Genomic DNA, 24,710 nt, shown 5'->3' with positions numbered 1-24,710 from the left:
GCAATACTGACTGAGCGAATTGGGAGAAAGTCAATAAACAGTCTGTACTCATTACTCAGTATAAACCCGAGCCATACACGAGTGAAGACGTTTCTGCGTATCCTACATTTTTGTAGATGTTATAACCGATATAATTCTTTCTTAAATGAGTACAATCTTAAAGCATCTAATAATAAAACAACAAGAACCACATTGACAATATAATTTATTAAGCGTCCGTTACATAGACGACGCCGGAGCCGCGCGGGCCCCATACAAAAATAACGCTCGCAGCGAAACGAACACACATCGAGTACACTAACAGTTACTATTGTTAACGGTCACATTAACTTTTAACAAACTACCCTCAATATAATTCGCAACATACGTTTTATTTAAATAATTTCCGAAACTAGATTATTCAGTTGTCATTAAGTTACATTTACGGGAAAAGTATAATTGTCACGACAATAAAAATATTAAAAATAAAAGTGTAAAATTAACTTGACCTAGCCTGTAATTCTACATCTAGTTTACTAAAGAGAAAAAAAAATTTTTAACTGGAAGTCTCAAAATAAAAATTGAAATATTTTGAGGGTAGTTTAAACTTACATACTAAAAGACGACAAGATTTTTGACTAAACCACAGTATATTTTACATTATTATGTTACAAAAAATAAAATAAAAAATTGTGCAAATACAATAAGAAATGAGATCAGATACATATAGGTTTATTTCACAATAAGTCTTATAAATATTAAAAATTCTTGTAGGCATCATTTTAAGAATAAAAAAACTACAAATCCAAATAATGAATTATTTAGTACATCAACAAAAATAACGTGAATACATCGTTATTATTAATTACTAACATTTTATTTAACTACAAGTTGTATACACAATGGACGACAAACTATACATTTACATACAATTAGTTAAAACATCTGTATCTACATTTCACTTAAGAAACATCTGTAAAACATCAAACAGCGATGATAATTTTGCCCACATATTTTAGTCAGTAAAAATCCACTGTTAAATTGATCATTCTACATTTCTCTCTAATATTGGAATATTGGAAACATATTTTAAATATACAAACATATTGCTAAGAAAGGAGCGTCGGTGGCTCAATGGTCAAGCACTTGACTTGCAATCTGCAGATCCTGGGTTCGAATCCCGCCATGTACCAATGTGTTTTTCGATTTCCGATTTACATATGTACATTTATCCGACGTTCTTACGGTGAAGGAAAACATCGTGATGCAACCTGCACATATCTGAGAAGAAATTCAAAGATATGTGTGAAGTCAACCAACCCGCACTTGGCCAGCGTGGTTGACTATGGCCTAGTCACCCATAACTTAGGGTAGGCTCCGAGCCCCTCGGTGGGGACGTATAGTGAGCTGATGATGATTGCTAAGAAATATTAATTTACGTATACAAAATATAAAGCAGTAAACTTAATAGTAATAATGAAATTTCATTCTATAGCTACGTAATTATTTTAAAATTATAAAATATTAGTTGTCATATGATAGATCTAAAATAAAGTCTTACCCAAAAAAAACATAATTATAAGTATAGAGAAGGATATCTGACCCTGTGAGGTATAAGTCAAAATAAATTATGCCAGCTCACTAGCGCCCTCCTGTCAATAACAGAAAGTGTCTCAAGATCCTTTTTCCTACTATAGCTGTTGTATAATTTGTCATCTTATATATAAAATTCTTGTGTCACAATTTTCGTTCAAGTTTGTTCCCATACTCCTACAAAACGGCTTGACCGATTCTCATGAAATTTTGTGAGCATATTGAGTAAGTCTGAGAATCGGCCAACATCTATTTTTAATCCCGCGCGGACGAAAGCTTTTAATTTGTAAATGTTTGTGTTTTTTTTATTTAAATCAACAGATAAAAATAATTCAATAATTTAAATAATTTGAACACTTGTATGCTCACGACACTTCTCCATAAGTAGAGTATTGTTAAGAACAAGACTAAAACCATAAACAATAGATACTGGCTCAATCCGCTAAGCGAGAACCATAAACAATATATTACAGTAGTATCATGTAATGTATGTTCAGAAACCCGCGATAGCAGCGCCCCTCACCGGTCCAGACATCCTTGTTTCACTATAAATAAATTGCAGTCTTTATCAAAGTCTAATTAAACTTAATCAAACAATCTAGCTTCATTACAGCTTTGCCTAATTTACTATAGGCTCATTTTATTACATTTAGGAAAATAAAAAAAAACATATATGAGAAAGTAGATAAAAAGCTTTTTTTTCCATTCCAGTAATTTGAGAATATTATTAGAACTATTAGATTATTTTGCAACATTGAAACACAGATATTTACATTTGTCTAACACCGGTTTTTTTTTGGCAGATTTTATTTGGTCTTTAATTTATTTTAGGCTCATCTAAGAAAGTAGAAAGTCCCTACACATATAAATATTTACAAATTATTGCACAAACAAGGAATACACAATAATTTTACAAAAACAACGGAATTACCAAAAATGTTACAACAAACTCCAGATGATCTTCAAATGAAAATATTTTAATTTAATACACTTATATTACTAATCCTACAAAATTCATACAAAAATAACAAAGCTATATTCGAAAGGAAGATTGTCAAAGAGATTATTCTATACAATGCAAACATCATAGACAGTTTAAACAGACTGCATTGTACTAAAGGCTAGATGTACCAACTAACTAGGCTACACGAGCTATTCAACTTTACAGGCTAGATAATCCTCAGTACCCCAGCTCTGTAGCTTGTCAAGATATTGTACTAACACCACACTAAGAACATAAGTCGCCAGTCTTTCTCAAGCTAATAAATCAAATTAGTTCGAGATTCATGATAAATTCGTTGAACACGACAGCGAGATTATAATCAATTGTCCTTTTGTTAAACTTGGTTAACTATACAAGTTCTGCAAAGAACTCATCAAGCTAGCCGCAGCGGGATGAGTTCATCAGGCTAGGTGGACTACCATTAGTCTAGTTGGAGTTGTACCTCACTGGGTTGTCGGAGCTAGACTAAGGAGTGATCGAGTTACCTGAGCTATATGATGAACTCATGTTGCTGTCCGAGCTAGATGATGAACTCGTCGGGCTAGCTGAGCGCGCTGTAGGCGGGCGGCGGGGCGGCGGCGCGGTCGGGCAGCAGCACCGCGATGTGGTACGGCGGAGGTGCCTCGCCCGCCGCGCTGCGTTCCGCTGCACGCTCTACTGGCCGCTCCGCTACACGCTCCGCCGCCCGCTCCGGCAGCCGCTCCACTCGCCGCTCGGAGCGCTCCGACGCCGGAAGCAATGCTGGCAATTCCTCAGCTACTTCAGCTATCTGAAATTGCAGTTATGTTGTGTTTAAAATTAAAGTTGTAAATATATAGCAATAAGATTTATATCAGTTGTGAGTGGTGGTGTTACCTGATGTGCGTGTCTTTGCGCGGTGGAGGAGACACGTTCGGGCGGTGCGGGCGGCGGGTGGGGTGGGCGAGCGCGGCACACCGCCAGCGCGCAGCCCAGCACGCACAGGCACGCGATGGCCGCGCACAGCACGCCAGCCTCGCTCGTCAGTCCTGTGTGCACCACCTGCACAATACAATACAAAACACACTGCTTATGTACCGCCGAAACTGTTACACTGTGCTTTTACCAACTATACTCATACTAAATTAACAATCAGCGGCAACATGAATATTTAAAAAAAAATTGTATTACAGAAAACTACACCAATATAAATCATCTCCCTAAAGTTTCCAGCTCTGTAACTAGAGGTACTTGAGTTCAAAGGTTTTTTATTCATTTGACTTACATGTCTATCAAAGTAATATTTGGCACCGGCTAAGAAAACCGTTGCCAAAGCAAAGGACACTAGCATCCCAAACTTGAGGTGCGGCGCCATCATGGGCGAGTTGTGAAGCCCTAGTGCTGCGGTCCGCAGTAGTGTGTCAGGGGTGACGCTTCTCGCGGCCGCCAGGCTTGCGATTGTGGGCTGGGGAGGCTCCGGAGGTATTTCCACATACAAACTTGGCTCCTCATTTTGCCTACGATTTGAATGTACTGAAGGTAAAGGTGGAGGCCTGGAAAGAAAACATAATTTCTGTAGTGTATGTGTCATCTTTGTCATGATTTGTGTTGCAATGAGATTTGCTTACAAATTAATTATACTTACGCATAGTGTCTAAGTGGTCGGTGTGGGCGGCGCGGTGCGCAGTCGACGGCGGCGAAGCGGTGCACGGGCGCCGCCATGCCCTTGCGCCCACGTGCGCGCCCTACGCCTGCAGTACATATTAAAAACAATACATTTACATGGCACATTGCCTACAATTATATTCTAAACATTTTCATTACAATTTAACATGATAAAAGGGTCTTGACAGACAGATGGACAAGTAAGTGATGCTATAATTGTCCAATTTTTTGTCCTTTTGCTGTATGGAACCCTAACAATATCATTAAACAATCAAATTCACTTTATTTTGTGTTGAATATTAAGAAGTTGTGTCTTAAAAATGTGAATATAAATATGGACCTTTTCAACTTATTCATCCAGCTATGTCAATTTAGTATACCTAAATTATAAGAGTCCTGAATGTGTTTTAAGAAACTCATAGCCATGTACAGAACTACTCATGTTGTTTCGTTTCGTTGTGTTTAAATGTTAAAGAAATAAAAAGGTTCAGTGATGAAATACAAAAAAAGTCGTGTAAATGCAAACGATTTACAATTTAAGCAAGAATATTTTCTTAGAAAAAAATACTCGTGCAAGTGCAAAGTGGGTCTTACCGGCGGACAGTGAGGATGGTACCCGCTGGCGGCCGCTGTAGGCGCACTGACTACGTTTGTCTATCCAGAAATGCATCGGTGCTCCAGCAACCAAGCGCGTCAAAATCAGCCCCTTTCGTAGCACCCAAACTTAGTGTACAAACACCATTTCTCACACTTTAATTTTGTCTGATTCTGAAACCATTAATATTTTACGATCACATTCATACAACATTAAATTTAAACAATTTTAATTAAACTTGAATGCTGACAACATATTTAAGCGATTAATAAAATTATTTCTCTATTCATAGAAAGTACCTGTTTATTCAACGTTGATTGACTTACAAGTAATATTCAGCATTAATTAAATGCATTTCTTAGCTATTTTGCATGTTATCAATAATAATTTTTAATTTTATTCTAAACTGAAACAAAAATGACAAGTCCCGTGGGCGGGGCGCCAGAACAAAACAAGCAATACCAACTTACAAGAATAATTTCTCAAATCAATAAAACGGAAGGTAACTGCTAGAAATTAAAAAGTCAAGTTTCCAATCAGAGAATTAAACCAATTAATATTGATTCAATTCTTTGGTAGATGTGTTTATAATTACCAGCTTTACCTTATAAGAAAAACTTATTACAGTCAAGACAAATAACGTTGTCATAGCAACTAATATATTGTATGATATTGTACTTAAAGGTAAATGTTTCTTCTTTTTTCCATGTTATTTTTTCATAACAACATATAAAACGATTTCAAAAATAAATAAAATATGACTTAATAAATTGCAGTTTAATCAATTCTTGCAGGTTTTTAAACTAAACGGATTGCGGGTTGCAAAACTTGACTTCCGGAACTTTCTAGCAAAAACTGGCAACAAGACAAGTCCGTTCTGAAATTAGGGAAACGAAAATTTACATGTTTGACATTTACATTATTGACTTGATTTTTTTTGTATTTGTATACAATGCAATTTTTTAATTAAGTAAATGTAATTCGTTGGTCCAATTACATTACTCGTTGTTAATTTAACTATCTGACAGTAGTAAACACACAATTTATTGTTTCTGGGCCCTCGCAATGATTGTAATTTATTTCTGAACGTAAATTGAAATACTATATAAATACGAGGTTTCATTTTTTATCTTCAGTCAATCAATTAAAATATTTCTGATTGTGTGGTTCTTTTGTATGATAAATTGTGCATTTTAATATATATTTGCTTTGTCCAAATAACTTTCGTTGTCACAGTCCTGAATAAATGTCTTCAATATCTTAAACATTGTTGGATATTCTGCATATAATTAGTGTTACAGTGATAAATATTTGGATTCCACTTTGATTTATGTTAGTTTAATTCATGATATAAAAGAAAGGCTTTTGTGAACAAAATGCTATCACGAAGTGCACCATACAACGATACGGACATTAAAGCGCGTCCTTATTGCCAATGTTGGGTAAAGAAGGAACCTGTACTGTGGAAGGAGTTAAGCAGATGTTCATGTGGCGAGGAAGCTGATGGTAAGAAAGATTATTATCTTATATACTTGATGTCGCATTATCAAAAAATGCACTGATTACTAGTTAGTACTTTGTTTTTTTTTTGTCTAAAATCAACTGTTTTGTTGAGTACAGCTGTTAATAGCTACTACTAAGGATTTGCATAGTTTTTTTATTGTAATAAAGATTGATGACTTTGTACAGTATTTGTAATATATGTATGTATAATATGACATTTTTTTTATATTTTTCAACTTGATTTTAAAACTACCCTCTAATTTCTTCACATTAATATTTATAACTACATGTGTTTTAGTGTTTGAATGGAAATGGCATCAGCCAGATTCCAGAAGCCAAGTTGTGATGAGTGATGACAGAAAGCAGGTTACGTTCCACCCTTTCTACAGTTCTGGAACAGCTGCGGTGCGTGGGGAGACTCCGATGGTGCACAACAATCACTATTATTGGGAGGTTAAAATGCTGTCGGAACCCTATGGCACTGATATTGTAAGTATATTGTATTCTTTTATTTTGATGAATTGTAAACTAATATTGAACTAGTTGTTTTAACAAAGTTTTTATTGTTATAATGTCTGAAATTTTCTTAAAATTAAATTGCTCTTGTAGATACCTTTAGTATCAAAAATATTTATTACATACATAATTGTATAGATGTGATATAGTAAGGACTTTGATCATTGAACTATTAAGTCATATGAGATTAGTTCTAGAAAATCAATAACTATTAAATATAATGACTTAAGATTACATAAGAAATAATTAAGAGAGTCAAATTATATACTAAGCATAGATTTTCCTCCTTGGCATTATGCCATATTTAATACAAATAACCACATTTAATTTTAAATGCAACTCATTCTTATTACACTTTTTTATGTGTCTGAGTGATCGATTTAATTATATTTTTTTTTGCGCGGAATTAGAAAAAAAATGATTTTTAGCCAGTGTGTTCTTCCAGATTATGTTTTACATCTGTGCAAAGTTTCATAAAGATCAATTGGGCTGTTCCAGATATAACTTGAAATGAACATCCATCCATCCATTTTAACTTTCGCATTTATAAGATTACTATGTATGAAGATAGAAAAAATAAATTCAAATGTTTACTGAATTATTTTTCGTAGTAAAAGACACTTAAGACTTAAATAAAGTCGAAAAGGCTTAATTTCTTATGTGAGGTCTGTTTATAGATTTAATTAAGTATCAAATGGATTTTTGGAACAACAAGAAATTAAGTTTCTAGAATTTTCATACTAAAAATATGAAAATGAATTGCTTATTTACGTATTTATGTACTTTTGATATGACGATATTACATTGTGAAGGTAATATGAGCTGCCTCTTGTTTTCTTTTCTGGTCATAATCGCCGGATTACTGAAAAGTTTACAACGTTTTGCCTCGGTATTACAGCGAACAACTGGTTATGAACGCAACTTGAAATGGTAAAGATTTATCAAGGACAGAAAGTTCATATTGTTGTATTATTCAAACCATAAACAATACCATAAGCCATGATAAAAAATTATGGACAAGAGCAAAAAGACTATTTAAAATTACGAGTTTTTTTAAGTAACAATGATTTTTTATAATACAGTTTTGTTATGTGTGCTTGTAGTAAAAATATTTGTTCCTGTCCTAAAGACTATTTAACAACTGTACGTGAACACCATAACAATTAATATGCTTAGGCTGATTACATTTTTCAATTCTTCTTTAATTCTTGAACTGCAAGTGTTGGGTTCAAATCCCGTCATGTACCAATGTGTTTCCGACATTCTTACGGTGAAGGAAAACATCGTGATGCAACTTGCACATATCTGAGAAGTAATTCAAAGATATGTGTGAAGTCAACCAACCCACACTTGGCCGGCGTGGTTGACTATGGCCTAGGCACTCGTAACTCAGGGTAGGCTCCGAGCCCCTCGGTGGGGACGTATAGTGAGCTGATGATGATGATAAATTCTAAGAAGTAATCGTATTTATTATAAAATATCTATACATTTAAATGCGAAGCCTTCTATATACAATATAACAATACTCGTAGTCTGCGAATTAATCAATAATTCTGCAACGGCGTGCAGCGCTCGCCCGGGACGAGGTTACGCTGAGCTGTACACTCGCGTAAATCAATGTCTACCTTCTCATAGAACTTTGTATATTATCAAGCGTAAAGTCAACAACAAAACATTTACAAACTGCTTCATTATTAAAGATGCATCTTATCTACCAGAGACATCAAAAAACATCGTTTACTACATAACAATGTAAATGTTGTGCCTGCCTATCCGCAAATCCGCGTTTGTTACTTTTTTAAATTTCCAACTAACGAAGTCGCGGGATACCGCTAGTTTAAAATATCTTTGCCGATAAAGACTTAGATTTATTATATAATATTATTGTCAGCTTTTATAGGTGAAATAAAGAAAAGTTAAAGAAGATTAACACTATCTTTATCTCATAAAAATATAATATATTATTTCATGCGAAATTTGCCTACATTTTAGGCGTCTACGATTGTTTAGGTACCTATATTTGGTATGACGAACATACTCCAGGCAATGTTTTTGTGTGCAGATGGTTGGCGTAGGTTCGGGCCAGGTGCCGGAGTCGCAGTTCACATTCACGTCGTTGCTGGGTCAGGACTCGGAGTCGTACGGGCTGTCGTACCTGGGCCCGGTGCGGCATGACGCGGCCGAGGTGCGAGGCTCGGTCGGCTTCTGCCGAGGAAGCATCATCGGCGTACGCGTCGATATGTGGGTCGGCACACTGGAGTTCTTCATCAATAGGCAGCCACAAGGTAAATAACACTGCGTTTTATATTCATAGCTCTCTTCTATAATACAATGGACAGGATACAAGCCGTGATATTATGTGCCAATTTGATTTTCGCCATTTTGATTCTTACGGTAGCTGATGTGAGGAATTAATAATAATATTAACTACATACATAAATTTAAATATAGTCAGTAACATTGAACATTTCTAAAGAGATCAGTGACCTAATGCGCATTCGCGTGTTTACGTACTAATAGACGATTTTGAAAACCAATTAATTTTGTTAGTAGCTAGTGTCAAAGTTAGGCACGCAATAAATCTTAGTGACATTTAATGTGTTAAAAAGAACGTGGGATGTGGTAATGTCAATATCCGCGTTACAACAACATAATAAAGCGTAACACACCAAATAAATATCTGTTGAACTTTGACTTAAATTGATTCATTGTTTACGATACAAATGGCATTAACCCGATGTGCCAGACAACCGGATAGTGCAGTGACCATTCCTCTTATTTTCACATCTCAAAACTAAAACAACAATTGTGTGAATTCGTGCTTACTAGCTGTCGCCCGCGATTCCGTCCGCGCCCAATTAAAAAAAACTTAAGTAGTAGCATATGTGTTTTTCCTGACTTCTACACCTATGCCTAATTTCAGCAAGATCCATGCAGTCGTTCTGAAGATACCTTCACCATACATACATCCATCTAAACATTCGCATTTATAATATTAGTAAGATTAAACTCGTACGAAACTTATCGTTTTTAAAGTGTATTAAAGTAGGTCAAAATATACATATGTGTATAAAATATTATCATACTCATTGTAATGAGATTCAGTACGCAGAGAGGATGATTTTATCATTAGCACATTCACAAATTAAATGCACAGTAAGCGTCTCACTTAGTGTTCATTAAATGTGCAGTAGTTAAATAAACAATTTATGTAGGACTAACCGCCTTCCGCCTTTAAAGGCCGCGATTCCATTCGCGCATTAAAAAAAAGTTAATAAATAGTCTACTACGTTCTTCCAGACTATTTTCTACATCTAAGGCAAGCAGTGAGATCCATTGAGCCGTTTTGAAGATACCTTCTAACAAACATCCATCTAAACTTTCCCATTTATAATATTAATAAGATAATGTTGGAGTGTTACTATCGGTTTTAATTGACTCGAACTGATAGCGGAGTTACGTAACGCTCTCAGGTCATAACAGCTAAGGACGAATAAAGGGCACTGTTATATAGAAGATATGTCTAACCGATAATTAACTTGCGTTTACATTTCTCATAATCTTCAGTCACGATATGTGCCAAAAGTGAATTTATCAGGTATAAGAGCGTCGGTGGCTCAGGGGTTAAGTAATTGACTTGTAATCTGCAGGTTCTGGGTTCGAATCCCGCCATGTACCGAAGTGTTTTTCGGTTGACTATTTACATATGTACATTTATCCGACGTCTTATCTGCGAAGAAATTCAAATATATGTGGGATGTCAACCAACCCGCAGTGGGCCATCGTGACTATGACCCAGTCAACCCTAACGTTAGGGTAGGCTCCGAGCCCTTTGGTGGGGACGTACAGTGATACGTCGGGCTAGCTTACAAAAATTCATGATGAATTTTTGTCGGGACATGACTTTCCACTTTAATATCGTACCAAAATATCTTAGTTACAAATTAAAAATCAACAAACTGCTGACTGTATCCTATTTGACGTCATAGTTCACGGCACGTGCAATCGATCGCCTTCACCTTCTATTAATATCACGTCGTTAGCCACTGAATATTATATTACATCTAATCATGAAAGTCCATTGTCAAAATACTTGTTGTACCTTTAAATCTTGATTGAGTGAGAAAGTATTTAACGATGTTATCCTAGTTATTATTTGAAATGCAAAACAAATATATAACGAGAACAACAACATACATTTTCCAGTAGCCTTTGCGTTATTCTAGACCGTAATCTATGACATAATTAATCCATATCCGTTTAGTCCTTTAACAAACATATATGTATGTACATCTGTCCATATATTCGTATGTTGATTTATGTTACAAAAGGCGTGTGTATCTACAATCTGCGTCGTCATGAGGCGCTGTACCCAATGATCTGCTCTACGGCGGCGCAGTCCACCATGCGGCTCATCTACTCAGCGTCCTGGCGCGCCTCGCTGCTGGTGGACGCCGCCAAGGTGCTGGCGTCCAGCGCTGCCGCGTCACACCTGCGTCTGCCGCCGGGACTCTGGAACACCTTCAAGTCACACTTCTGGCTCACGCTGCCCACTGAAGGTGAGACAGAGTATTTAAATACTGTATCGCCATGTATGTATTTTGTACGTTAGAAAAAATTGCAGCTAATGTAGTCTCTGCCTTTAATTAGACTGTGACCTGACCATTGCTATTTAAAAATAAATTGATCGTGTTTACTAAAGTATGCCAAGCGACAGTTATCTGTGATCTCTATGGAATTAAATGGTAAACAGGAAATTATATTTTGGTTATGCAAAACAAGAACGAAGAGAATGAGGAAATGATAATACTATCAGAGGCAAGCGAAGGCGTGGGCAGACGCCCGAGGCCTCTCGCTTCGAGGAGTTTCGCCCCTTCGAGATATAACCATAAAAGTATTGATCCAAAAATTAATAAAGAGTTTAACTGAAATCTAATCTATTCAGCGTGGATTAAAATTTATAGGAAATCAAAATCTTCAAATTGAATATTCTTACATTCTTTTTACAAAGCTTGAGATAAAATGACCTTAAATGTTAAGTGAAGCAGACTACAATACATCAGTGAAAACTACACTCAAGTTGGTTAAGCAGTTTCTGAAATTAGCACCCACAAACTCGCAGACAAATCGACAAATTTTAATAATTAGAATCTACAGCTTCCAAAAGGCTATATATTTACTATGCGAAGATTTTGTGGTTTCGTACAATACATTTTTCACACCTCATATCGGTATATTTGTTAGGCCAACGACCAACGTATATAGAATCAATAACATTAGACCTAATTAAGAAATAAATGTTTATTTTTCACAACCACACAAACGGTTAAAACGTCACTAAAGCTATAGTAACTAGGGGCCTACCACGAATGTTCGTGAGAACGATTTCGTAAAGGCTTCGACTAAATTTTTACTTGAATTTGTTGGCGGTTGGTATACTTTACGCCCAGTAGGGGTTTGTCAAAGACGTAATGAGTACCTACTGCCAACTGCCGCCCTAATATTCCTGACTAGCTGTCGCCCGCGACTCCTTCCGCGCGGAAATAAAAAATCTACATCTATACCAAATTTCAACTCGATCCATGCAGCCATTCTGGAGATACCTTCTAACAAACATCCATACATCCAAATGTTCGCATTTATAATATTAACAAGACACCCTAGTATATGATAATCTCTCTAATTTTGTTACATTAACTTACTTTCTTATCAATTTCAGTGGTTGAAGATAAAGAAGGCGAGGCGTCTACATCAAAGGTTGTGCGGAGAACTTCCACTGCGGTAAGTTAACACTATATTTTAGCATGCGTAAATAGATCAGTGGAAACTTCATTAATGCTGCTAACAAGAACTTTGCTTTTAAAAACATATGCAACACTAGGTTTTTTTATTAAGGTCGCACGAAAATAGTTTGTTATTTAAAATAGTATATTAATAACAAAATTATTACTAAAATATTTCACTTCATTGCTAAAAAATTTACGTTATTTCGTAAAATGTAGGCAGAAAGCTTGCAGTTTGCTAACAAAAGGGTCGTTTATCTATTACGACATATAAACATTTTTTTTTATTTTATCACTAATATTTTTAACAGACTTTCAAAAGGAGGATGTTCTCAATTCGTCTGTATGTTTTATTTTTGTTACGTTTTAACATCGCTCTTAATTGTTCGATTTTCATTTTTTTTTTCATTCGAAAAATATTGCGTCTTTTTTTAATATTTATTGAAAAATTAAAAATTATGCACTAGTTTTTTTTAAGTTTATATCTATCAGTTTTTCTACAAATCTGTAAAAAAAATTACTTTTTAAAGGTAATTTCTAAAGTCACTCGATATTTAAGACATGTATTCGATAGTTAAGGTCCACTTTCACTGAGGAAATAAAGTAAAGCAGTAATTAAAAAATGATAAACAGATTCATAATAAGAGCATTTTTGGAAATAATAGTGAAAATGTAAAATGTTTATTATTTTTGTTTTATCTATAAAATTAGCATATTAATACAAATTTAGCTTCACAAAAAAAAGTTACAGGTGTTAGTGGAATTAGTGAAGGATGCATGCGTTTGATTGTTGCTTTTGTATTTGTGGCCTTGCTTGAATTAATTATATTTCATTTTAGAACATCTACATAATTAAATGAATGAAAAATATGACTAAAAGACATATACATGATGATTTTAATGTACTAATCATGTCTTCACAATATTTTAGCTACGAGAAGATACGAGTTTTCTCTCTTAAAGAAAGTAAGTTTAAAGAATAAAACGTAAATTAAAATTAATAAAAATCGTTCTTTTTTTGTTGAAAAGTTGGTATAATTATGCTATTAATATTTTATGGCGATTTCTGAGATTTTATTTTTGTTGCACGAGAACATTAAATGTTGTGGCCTGTGTATTGATCATCCATATAATTTCTCCATCTCATCATTCCTTCTTATATAGATGGGGTCTGTCATAACATATGTGCCCATGTAGGGGCTGCGTCAAAACATCAATTTAAAGCAATATTATTTATGTGTGTTCACTTTCATTTGACATTGCAAAAGATTTGCATCAAAATTAAATGCAACCAAAAAAAGGGTATACATATTTCATAATTTTGACTTATACGGCGATATGGTCACATTGCCCAAATAAAAAATAATGATACATTTCGGTAGTAAATCTTTTGCAATATGTTGGTAACCCTGGCGTATGTTCCCCAGGGTGAGCGTCAGTCGTTGCCGCGCAGCCGGCGGCGCAACTGGCTGTTGTTGCCGCGCAGCACTCCCTTAATGCGCCAGATCATGTTATGACATATCAGACACACTCCGCGACATACCCACATCACCCAGCCGCTCATGTACGGAGAGATAGCCTGGTACATGAACAAAGATAGATATCATGATTAAAAACATCCCCTCTGTATACACATGGCTCTAAAATTGACTTGACAGTCTGATTAAATTGGACTCTATAGTGTTTTTGACTTAAGTCTCAATGTCTAAGTGTTTCGATGTCTAGTGTTATTTTTAAGATGGACAATCTTGCCATTAATTCTTCTGTGACCTGTTTTAATGTTATCTTTAAGTTTTAATGTGTTTTTCAATAAACTAGCAAATTTCCAAAGAAACTTGGGTTAGATTTAAGCTTACATATTTTACTTTTCTAATTTTCTTCATACTGTAAACGCTAACTAGGACGCTCTTGTGTGCGATGACCACTATTGACATGTTTAACCTTATTGGCTAATCTGTTGTACTATATTTAATAAAAAAAATACCTTAATTTATTTTCTAAGCCGAATTGCTCTGTTTTAAAATAGGTTACACAGTATTTTTTAAATTGTTTAAATTATTGAAAAAAAAATGGATGTAATTCAAATTATTTCGATGTAAGTGTCAATGTTTAGATATGATTAAAATAAAAATATTAATAATATCTTTTATTTTTTTAAAGGAAAATTCTCCAGAGCTTATGCTTAACAAATTCTGCGAAAGCTTTCTGCCTACACCAATCAATCAAATAGCTATACGACTTGAACGCGTCTGTGGAACATATAATTTCCATATTTTAAATAATGTGACTTATTTACTAATATTGTAAAAAGGATTCCACGTAAGATTTCCATCAACCAACTTCTACATAGTATATTAAATTTTGTTACATGATTTTTTTACGTAAAAATTATTTATAGTTTTCACTGCACACATGTGTACACATTGTTCTGTTTTTTTCAAAGATAAATGAGTTTTTGTACAGGTGTAACGGTAACACAAACAGTTTGAAACATTTTCAGTGGTGGCAACATATTTTGTATCTGTTATTTGCATTATATTTATAATCTACATGATTTTTTTCCAGCTGTCGGAATTCTTCAGCAGCCAGTACATGAATGGTTTCTACGTTGACAACGTGGAGAGGGACTTTCGTATTGTCGTATGGCAATAAAAATATTATATATATACAAATATATTTTTGTAGGGAACTTAGTATAGTAACCAATTGTGAAGTTTTTAGTTTAGGATTCCTTAGTGTAGATTTATTATACCAAACTCTTACCTCATAAAAATTACGCAAAGGTCTCTAATAGGGACCAATAACGACTTTGAGTGCTACCGTAAGCAACTCCGAGGCTACCCGGTTAAATCGACAAAATAATAAACATTATTAAAGTTATTACCCGTGTAAGATAACATGAAATCATTTTTATCTTAACCAATACTCTGTTTTCGTTATAGTGCATGTCTAAGCTATACTGTATTGATCTCGTTAAATATATTTCAAGTTAATTTATTTAATTTAACATAGCCACTGTAACGTCATTGTACTAAGATCTCATGTTCTTGTGCACGAGTAGTACAGCAAATCTCCATAGTGCCAATGTGCAAATTCTATTTTCATATGGCTCTAGTCATGGCAAGATATCAATCAACTTTTATCGGACGATAGTTCACTATGAATTTGCATTGATTATTTTACAATTACTTTTACACGAATGTAGATAAGTTTCATTCAACAGTTGAAAGATTTTGATTTGACAAGTTAGTTATATTTTAGTAAAAGACGCAATTATTAACATAAGCATAGAAATGAATAGAAATATGAATAATTGTACGCTATTTTCGATAAAATGTAAAAACATTTGTGCTAGATTTAGGTTATGTATTTCCATAAATGATTATAGTATTAGGATTATATTATAATACTATATGCTTTTTGAATTAAATAAATAAAAACTACGAAATGTTTCATTTCTTGTCCACTCCAAAACCGTATTTATATCTTAACTGACATACTCTTCGACAAGTAGCTACGAAGCTCTGTTTAAATTGAGGGATAAAAGTTTCTGAGTGCGGTAGAGATGTGTATTTCCGAAAACTACCATTTCGGTAAGGTTAAATTTAGTAAATAGCAACACTAAGAAACGTAAGTTTTTGACCAATCTGTCAGTGTCAGTTTACGTCATACCGTGGATCTGTAAAGGTGTATTGCTTGTGATTTTAATTCCTTGTTTTTATTAAATAAAACCCTAAGCCCTAAATAAGCAAGGCTTTTTACAACTGCGGAAGTTGTCTAAAGTTATTACGTTTTTATTAGTAATAATTCAATCGGAAAAGTTATAAAGATGACTGGCCATGTAAGTATGTCGCATCTTATATATTAATTGCTACTTATGAGTAAGGGACGTTCACTTTTTCTGGGCGGGTCCCTAAAGTTACAAAGAGCATTTGAATTTTTAATGTAGAAAACTTTTATAATAATAATTGATGTTACCTAAAATGTTAAATAGTGAAAAGATAAAGATGCCTTCAATAGAAAGTTTTGTCGGGCCAAAAGCCACCGGTTTTTTTTTCCTGATCAAATAACTAGAGCGTGAGATTTGACGTGACAGTTTTTTTTTGTATACGATTTCAACTTGACTGTTGACTTAGTACTAAATTTAACTCTCCAGTGGTATACAAATGTCAGGAGTCATTGATGTTTATTCAAAGCTAGTTTTCAGATATACAATGTTGTGACATTGAAATAAACAAATCACTTATATCAGACATACTATGCATAAACAGTTGCTTACAAACTTATAGTAATAAAAATATTTAATGTTTAACCTACATCCTATGTGTTAGCGTGAACCAACTGTAGTGGGAGTTCCCAACTTTAATGCAATGGAGGATGCGGCAACGCTCCGTGCTGCTATGAAGGGCTTTGGTACTGATGAACAGGCTATAATTGACATCCTCACTTCACGCTCCAATGCCCAGCGTCAGGCCATCTCACAGGCCTTTACACATGAATATGGCAGGGTATGTTACTCTCCTTTGTTCTTTTCGTCTTGTTTTCTATATACAAATTATTAAAAAGCATATAACAAATGTCTTGTTTACATTTTTGCTTTTTCTTCATAGTCGTAGTAATCAATCATCTAGTCATCTCTTGAAGGATATCATGTTTCATACAATTATGTAAAAACGAGTTTTAAATATTGAATTATTATGTTGAATACATTTAAGTATACTATAGTAATCTCTTTTGTGTTTATAAATATCTGTTTAATCAATACATTTTTCAATTTTAATAAAAAACATCATTACCTTTTGTTTTTTTTTTAAATTTTCATATGATACCAATTATCCTTTCTGGGTCACTGGGACAATTAGATTGTGTTAAAAGGCGCGACCTTCCGTGTTGCCCTTAAACCACACCTATGATAATATTACAATGTAGCTTTTTTCCGCGCGCGGAATTACAAAGTAAATAAGTAAGTAGTCTCATTGTGTTCTTTTAGACCGTGAGAATATTCATCCATAGCAAATTTCATCAAAATCTGTTAATCTGTTTTCGAGATACATAAAAAATAACATCCATCCAACCAAACTTACGCATTTATAATATTAGTATGATAAGGGTCTTAATATTCTGCTCATTTTTAATATGTGTTTTCACACTGATAACTATAGTTAATTTTAATTTTGTATATTGGCAGTATTGATACATTTTGATATGTGAGAAAATAGCGTAATAGTTATAATGATGCTGAACAAAGACAGGTGTGTTTTTCGAGTTAGTGTGTGTGAGAAATAACTATGGAAAACAATATCATGATTCATTTCAATTACACGCCATTATTAGTTGTTTGCATGTTGAATGAAGGTCACAATCTAAGTCTATCGACATGTTTTATCTATAAATTGTCAAAAAATTACGTTGCTTTGTAGCTTTTCATTATTTTTTCACACGATCTGGAACAAATATCGATTGAATTTTCGCTTTTTCTTAAGGTGACTTAACATATGTACTAACTATGCCCGCGCGGACCTAGTAACATGCAAAAATACGAGATACGTAAAGCCATCTTAGAGATATGAAAAACAAACATCCATTTCTCCATCCACCCAAATTTTCATAATTATAAAGTTAAGTATAATGTCTATTCCAGGATTTAATAGAGGACCTGAAGTCAGAACTAGGAGGTCACTTTGAGGACGTGATTGTGGCTCTGATGCTGCCTCCAGAGGAGTACCTGTGCAAGGAGTTGAACAAGTGCATGGAGGGACTCGGCACCGATGAGAGTGTGCTCATTGAGATACTCTGTACGCGCACCAAGAAAGAAATCGCTGATATTGTGCAAGCATATGAGAGATGTAAGAGATCATATTTTGTGTCTGCAGCAAAAAAAAAAGTTTAACCGAAAACATCAAATTCAGATTAAGGCAGATATCTATATCTATATAGCTATAAATCTATCCATATTAATAAAATTAAAGTGTTTGTATGTAATATTGAAGAAAAAAAATCGTACACATTATGTTTTTGCATAGCTGATAATGAAGAACTATTTTTTTTAATCTTTGTCTGTCTGTCCGCACGATTTTATCGGCTGTATCGATCTTGACAGGATCTACGGGAAGGTCGTTGATGCATATTATAGGATTTTTTTTAATTCTGTGCCGGCGAATGCGGGCGACTGCTAGGTATCAGGTGTGTATTGTGTATGTGTTTGTCAGTGTATGACCGGCCGCTGGCTGAGCACATGTGCTCGGAGACTTCAGGTGACTTCCGCCGTCTGCTCACACTCATCGTTACAGTAAGTATTGCTTCTAAACACTTCTGTCCCGCAGTGTACGCTGTGACGTCAGCACTCACGTCTCATGTTATTGTTATTAATTTTGTGCATGATTGTACGTTTTAGTTGTAATGTACGTTAAGGACGTATGTATCTTTAATATTGTTTTTTTTTCATACTATGTTTTAATCTGAAATCTTATATATATAATACTCGTGTCACAATTTCATTCAAGTTTGTTCCCATACTCCTACAAAACGGCTTGACCGATTCTCATGAAATTTTGTGAGCATATTGAGTAAGTCTGAGAATCGGTCAACATCTATTTTTAATCCCGCGCGGACGGAGTCGCGGGCGACAGCTAGTAACATATAAACTAACAACAGCCTGGATGTTGCTTGTGCATTGATTTTCTTTGCAAACTAATGTTTTGTCTGAATGAGTTTGATTAAAGATATTTTGAAATATCTGGATTGTCGAGGATTGTCTAGGAATTAATTGTAATGAATTCTATGCATGACTTACGTTTGTGTGTGTGTGAATCTTTGTTGTTTCACAAACTTTACTTTGCTTTCGCTGAGAAATCTTATTGCCCTCGGACAGACACACACAACTACATTTTTTTAATGTGCTAAAAGTGTTTAATTTTTTTTCGATGATTATTATTTAGCAATGTGTATGAGACACAATGTGTGTGTGTGTGTGTTGTGAGGGCGAGAGATCAGTGCGAGGTGTGTATGTAGCGAGCCCCGCAGGGCGCGCGGGACGAGGAGGCGGGCGTGGACGCGGCGCGCGCGGCGGAGAGCGCGCAGCAGCTGTACGACGCGGGCGAGGCTAAGTGGGGCACTGATGAGGAAGTCTTCAATAAGGTATTGTCACATACTTCAACACACTGGTATGACTGTGTGAAAGAGATGGATGGATAACTTGTAATCTGTAGGATTTGCGTACAAATCCCGACTTATACCAATGAGTTTTTAAATTTTCGATCTAAATATTTACATATATCCGACCTTCTTACGTGAAGGAAAATATCGTGATGCAACCTGCACATATCTAAGAAGAAATTTAAAAGATATGTGTAAAGTCAACCAGCACTGGGCAGTGGTTGACTATGGCCGAGCCCCACAGTGACATCGTAGCGAGCTGATGATTTCAATTTCAAATATTAATAGATCTTGGCGCACGAGAGTTTTGCGCAGCTGCGGCTGATCTTCGAGGAGTACAAGAACATAGCTGGGCGCACTATCGAGCAAGCTATCAAGGCCGAAGTCGATGGCGAACTCAAGGACGCCTACTCCGCTATCGGTCAGTATATTATTGTCATAGCTTACTACCTAAAGATAGAAACCTGAAATATTTCTTCGATTTTTGCATTGCATCGAAAGTTACGTGTAGGTCAAAAAAATTCTTTATTGTTTAGTGTAGTCGAATATTATTTTAGCAACTTTTGATAGTATTTTGAATAGCGCGGTTTTATGATAGGTGCGATGTGAGTAGGGCTCGCGTACTAACGTGCATTTCAGTGGAGTGCGTGCAGAGCGCGGCCGCGTTCTTCGCGCGGAGACTGCGCGCCGCCATGCAGGGACTCGGCACTGACGACACCACCCTCATACGTGTCTTCGTCAGCCGCGCTGAGGTAGACCTCGCAGCCATCAAGAGAGAATACGAGAGGCTATACGACAAGACCCTTGAAAGCGAAATCAGGGTACGTGATCATAGCTCCAGTTATACTGGACGTGAACTGCGATTTGTGACGTCACATCGCACGTATTGTGTGTTCATGCGACTTCACGAGGAGGTAAGTGTGATCAGGTGATGTTGGAGCGATGGAGCGGTGTAGCGGCTACTGTAAGAAGGTCTCCGGTATGGTGGCGGCGGTATGTATAGGTGGGTGTTGTTACAGTGGAGTGCGTGGAGAACGCCGGGGCGTGGTTCGCGGCGCGGCTGCGTGCGGCGACGCAGGGCGCGGGTACTGACGACGGCTGTCTCGTGCGCGTCATCTGCAGCCGCGCTGAGATAGACCTCGCCGGTATTAAGAAGGAATACGAACGTCTCTATGATAAGACGCTGCAGAGTGATATTGAGGTTTGTACTCTATGGTTCTGTAACGTATTCTTTGTTCGTGTGACGTCACGTACATACATCAATATCTCTCTTGAATTATTCTTTGATGGGCAATTTACACATTTAATTAAAGAAAACAGTTTATTTTTTTTTAAATATGTGACGTGCCATAGAATATGGAATACGTTGCTTATTAAGATTAATTTATCTTTTAATCACAAATGTAACTGGCGATAGAAGGTTGAATTATAAATAAAAAAGTATTTTTTTAAATGAAAACTTTTTTCCTCTTATATTAGTAAAAAATTCTTAGTTATATGATGCACTGGATTAAAATGAAGTAATCCTTCCTTCGCCAGTATCAATAGCACATTATAACAGCATGAAAGTAAGATTTTTCATTATAATAATAATTTCGAATGCTTTAGTAATGCTTTGTGTGTTGTTACTTTGATGTTCTTATTGTGTGCAATAACAATACATTGGTGTTTGCATCGCGGCTGCCGGTGGCGGGACAGCAGGTGAGAGATTTACTACATTTTAGTAATATTTTAAGTTACTGTACAATTTCTGGTAAATAAATAAGACTGAGTTAGTAAGAGCGAGCTATAAAGTACCCAATTCAGAGATGTTGATGACAGATAACCTATAAAGTATTTATCTTATTAGTAATATGTTATTTTTAATACATTAGACATATTTTCTTTGCCTTTATGGGTAAGCTTTTTAATATTTATCTTTATATTAAACTATGCACTTATATGCTAATTTAAAGTAAATAACATAATTCTACCATCCAAAGTAAAGTAATTTTTAAATAAACAAGTTTATCAACGCGCAAATGTTTTTGGAAGGTGGAAATAAATTATAAGTTACTAATGATGCCGCTTTCCCTTCACGCTGTCGCATGCATCGGTCACGGCGCTTGTCCTGTCGCCTGTCACCACTACTTGTCACCTGTCATGACAACCTGTCACCTGTCACGACAACAATAACATCGTACTCTGTCGCGGCGCGCAGCAGGGCGAGACCTCGGGAGACTACAAGCGCGCGCTCGTGGCTTTGCTCGGACCGGCGTAGACTGAACGTCGCGAACTTCGTGGGAAGCTAATAGATCTAATTCTATATAGACATGCGTCTAATTTTATAGATTTATTTATATTGTGAGCAGCTTGTTTGCATTTAGCTTAGATTTACAAATACCCACCATTTCGTCCTTGTAACAGACTATAAAATATGAAAATATTTATATAGTAGATTAAAAAAAATTGTTGAAATATTTATGTGAAAGATCTGAAAATCTGATCGTTTACGATAACGATAAAAAAAGAAATAAATCGAGTCAATTAATAAAATTAATAGATGGATTATTTATTTTGATTTTTTATAGATTATAGAAAAACGTACATATAAATTTATACAAACTCATCGCCTTTATACATGAAAAGAATTATATCTTGATATTACTGCCTACATATAGAATTATCATCGTATTCAATATTAATTTTTGTCTATATATTAAGTGGAATTTGAAAAATATTATCATTCCGATATTCCCATTTTTGTATGATTGCAATTGGCTTATTTCTGCTATTTTCAAATGAATTTATAATTGAAATAAAATAAATGTTACAATAATACTTATTTGTTTCATTCGTATTTCTCATTTTAAAAATATAACCTAAATATTTATTTCAAATGATGTAAATGTTAGCGAGTTTATTGACACGCTGGAGAGTTATAAAAATAAAACTTCAAATATGGACGTGAAACGTTTATTTGCTCACGAACCTAACAGCCATTCATAACCTGCTAACAAATTATAACGTAACTTCGCGCAAACAAAGTCAATACAAATACTTGCAAATACAATGTCGAAGCTAAATATTTTTATAGTATTATCCACAAAATATCGAACGAAAGGCGACTTTAAAACTATAACATTGAAAGTTTAAAATGCAGTGCAGTTTATCAACATCGAATCTTCCAGCTTAAGTACATATTTGCTAATTCATACAAACACGTGGCACTGCATTCAAAGAAATCCGCAAACAAAACAAGAAACAATTATATACTCTCACTACATTGCACTTAGTACACATATAGAATACGGAAGCGGTCATAATTTTTATATATTTATAATCAAACAAGAATATCTAAACCTGTGAGGGGCGCTACCATCGCAGTTGCTTCTGTCTGTGTATTAAAACCTACTTTGATATACAAAAAGGATCTTGTACCATTTTCTGACATTAACAGGGGCGCTAGTGTGCTATCGTAATTTAGTTTGATTTATGGCCACTGGTTCAGATATCCTCGTCCGTATACAACTTTACATCACTAAATATAAAGGAACACAAGATAGAGGCAGAGCAAGGTAAATAATACGCCTACTGAAATACATCTCATCCTAATACACATATGCACAATTTAATCTATGGTCCAAAACAATATGTACATGATCACAGTGTCTATGGATTCCTCATTGTGATGTTCTGTCCATTATTATAGTCTGTATACGACTGAATATTATGATTAATATAAATATAATTACATGATAACCAATAAGATGTAATAGCGTAAATATATAAAATAATTTGTATAAGAGATCAGAATAGATGACTACTGAAGTTTCTTATCACAAATATGCAAATGGCCGATTTCCCACCAGTCAAATTTACAAACACTAATTAAATAATAAAAATTGTGCAAAATCTCTACGTACATTAAAATCAATTCTAATCGTTACGTTGCGTCTAAATATTTTGCGTAATCAAATTTTACTGGCAACACTAATTTGCATTTACAATTTTCTCATACATTTTTTGAGACACAACGTCTCACTCTTTTCTCATACAACAGCTGTCGTTTAAACATGAGTATAAACAATTAAATTTACTTTTTTTCTCTTCCTTTACGTCATTTTCGCGCCAAAGATTAGTCAAGCAAAATTGTCACAGATTAAAAATTAAACTTAAACGAATCGGTTCATTAAAATACAGAGTTAAATTGAGTAATTAATAATTTAAAATTCGTTATATGCATTAAAAAAATCTATGTACAAGAAAAACAGTTGGATGTTATTAGTTTTTTTCATGAAGAAGATGTTTCCCGGATTGTTTTGATACAGAATTTCCGGGTCATAAGAATATCAACACTCACTGATTCGAGGACCAGCAGCAAAATGATTCCCGCCACACATTTTACCAATTTTAGTATATCCTCCTCCACAATCCACCTGATGTTAAATGGCGAGACGTGTCCACGTGTGCGGTGGTGTGGGCGTGGCTGTGTGCGATGGTGTGGGCGGGGCCGAGGGTGTGGCTAGTGCGTGTGTGGGCGGGGCGCTCACTGTATGTCGAGGCGGGCGCACAGCTCGGCCAGCGGCAGCACCTGCTCGTCGTTGAGCGCGGGCTGCTGCTCCGTCTTTGATTGCTCGCGCAGTTCTGAACATTCAATATTGACATATATAAACCTTAGTACGTGACTAGAGTAATAATACAATTATGAGTATGTTTATTGCACAAATTTTTAATTAGTCATTTAGGGAGGTCCTTAGCGTTGATTTCTAATACTAAATATATATTAAGGGTTTAATTTTAACGGCTCTGCCGCAATGAGCCAGCGTCGTTGATTTGGGCCTAAACACTACTCCTAATACTAAACTTAGGGGCGGGATATTCTATGAGCTGATGTAATATGTTTTTTGTGTTATTTTAAACTATTTGTAATGTATGTACAGTATGACATAGGATTTATTGTGTAAGGATGGATGCTATA

At 35.1% G+C, this 24,710-nt stretch overlaps 4 protein-coding genes across 12 annotated transcripts in view; 2 read left to right on the top strand and 2 right to left on the bottom strand.

Annotated features, from left to right (window-relative positions):
* Nucleotides 1-1,867: 1,867 nt before the first annotated feature.
* LOC106119617 (uncharacterized) lies at nucleotides 1,868-5,625 on the bottom strand. 2 transcript variants are annotated; one of them, XM_013314663.1, is made up of 6 exons: nucleotides 5,093-5,625; nucleotides 4,793-4,966; nucleotides 4,179-4,284; nucleotides 3,819-4,086; nucleotides 3,431-3,595; nucleotides 1,868-3,344 (listed from the first exon to the last, which is right to left on the bottom strand). In XM_013314663.1, exons 2-6 carry the CDS (start codon nucleotides 4,866-4,868, stop codon nucleotides 3,117-3,119), a joined length of 843 nt encoding a protein of 280 aa, XP_013170117.1. In that variant the 5' UTR covers nucleotides 4,869-4,966; nucleotides 5,093-5,625; the 3' UTR covers nucleotides 1,868-3,116. The 2 variants fall into 2 exon arrangements, with proteins under 2 accessions (XP_013170117.1, XP_013170118.1); XM_013314664.1 differs by having other exon boundaries at nucleotides 5,120-5,625.
* A 318-nt stretch (nucleotides 5,626-5,943) lies between these two features.
* On the top strand, nucleotides 5,944-15,953 carry LOC106119702 (SPRY domain-containing SOCS box protein 3). 3 transcript variants are annotated; one of them, XM_013314831.1, is made up of 7 exons: nucleotides 5,944-6,299; nucleotides 6,595-6,785; nucleotides 8,875-9,097; nucleotides 11,144-11,371; nucleotides 12,532-12,593; nucleotides 13,527-13,561; nucleotides 14,023-14,109. In XM_013314831.1, exons 1-6 carry the CDS (start codon nucleotides 6,170-6,172, stop codon nucleotides 13,554-13,556), a joined length of 864 nt encoding a protein of 287 aa, XP_013170285.1. In that variant the 5' UTR covers nucleotides 5,944-6,169; the 3' UTR covers nucleotides 13,557-13,561; nucleotides 14,023-14,109. The 3 variants fall into 3 exon arrangements, with proteins under 3 accessions (XP_013170285.1, XP_013170284.1, XP_013170283.1); XM_013314830.1 differs by lacking the exons at nucleotides 13,527-13,561; nucleotides 14,023-14,109 and adding an exon at nucleotides 15,161-15,953; XM_013314829.1 differs by lacking the exon at nucleotides 13,527-13,561 and having other exon boundaries at nucleotides 14,023-14,632.
* Nucleotides 15,954-16,256: 303 nt separating this feature from the next.
* On the top strand, nucleotides 16,257-22,517 carry AnxB10 (Annexin B10). Of its 6 annotated transcripts, none has more exons than XM_013314824.1 (8): nucleotides 16,257-16,436; nucleotides 16,927-17,103; nucleotides 18,237-18,441; nucleotides 18,805-18,884; nucleotides 19,619-19,732; nucleotides 20,039-20,171; nucleotides 20,770-20,951; nucleotides 21,954-22,517. In XM_013314824.1, the coding sequence occupies exons 1-8, from the start codon at nucleotides 16,425-16,427 to the stop codon at nucleotides 22,008-22,010; spliced, it is 960 nt and encodes a 319-aa protein (XP_013170278.1). In that variant the 5' UTR covers nucleotides 16,257-16,424; the 3' UTR covers nucleotides 22,011-22,517. The 6 variants fall into 6 exon arrangements, with proteins under 6 accessions (XP_013170278.1, XP_013170276.1, XP_013170277.1 ...); XM_013314822.1 differs by having other exon boundaries at nucleotides 21,951-22,517; XM_013314823.1 differs by lacking the exon at nucleotides 20,770-20,951 and adding an exon at nucleotides 20,390-20,571.
* A 174-nt stretch (nucleotides 22,518-22,691) lies between these two features.
* Pat1 (Protein interacting with APP tail-1) overlaps nucleotides 22,692-24,710 on the bottom strand; it is a 28,820-nt gene continuing 26,801 nt past the window's right edge. Inside the window, exon 13 of the mRNA XM_013314801.1 lies at nucleotides 22,692-24,376. Within this exon, the coding sequence (XP_013170255.1) occupies nucleotides 24,279-24,376 (98 nt within the window). The 3' untranslated portion in view covers nucleotides 22,692-24,278. The remainder of the gene's footprint in view (nucleotides 24,377-24,710) is intronic.

Source organism: Papilio xuthus, unplaced genomic scaffold, assembly GCF_000836235.2.
Source record: "Papilio xuthus unplaced genomic scaffold, Pxut_1.1 DF827135.1, whole genome shotgun sequence".
Taxonomy (NCBI): Eukaryota; Metazoa; Arthropoda; class Insecta; order Lepidoptera; family Papilionidae; genus Papilio; species Papilio xuthus.
This window is presented reverse-complemented; position numbering and strand designations above follow the sequence as displayed.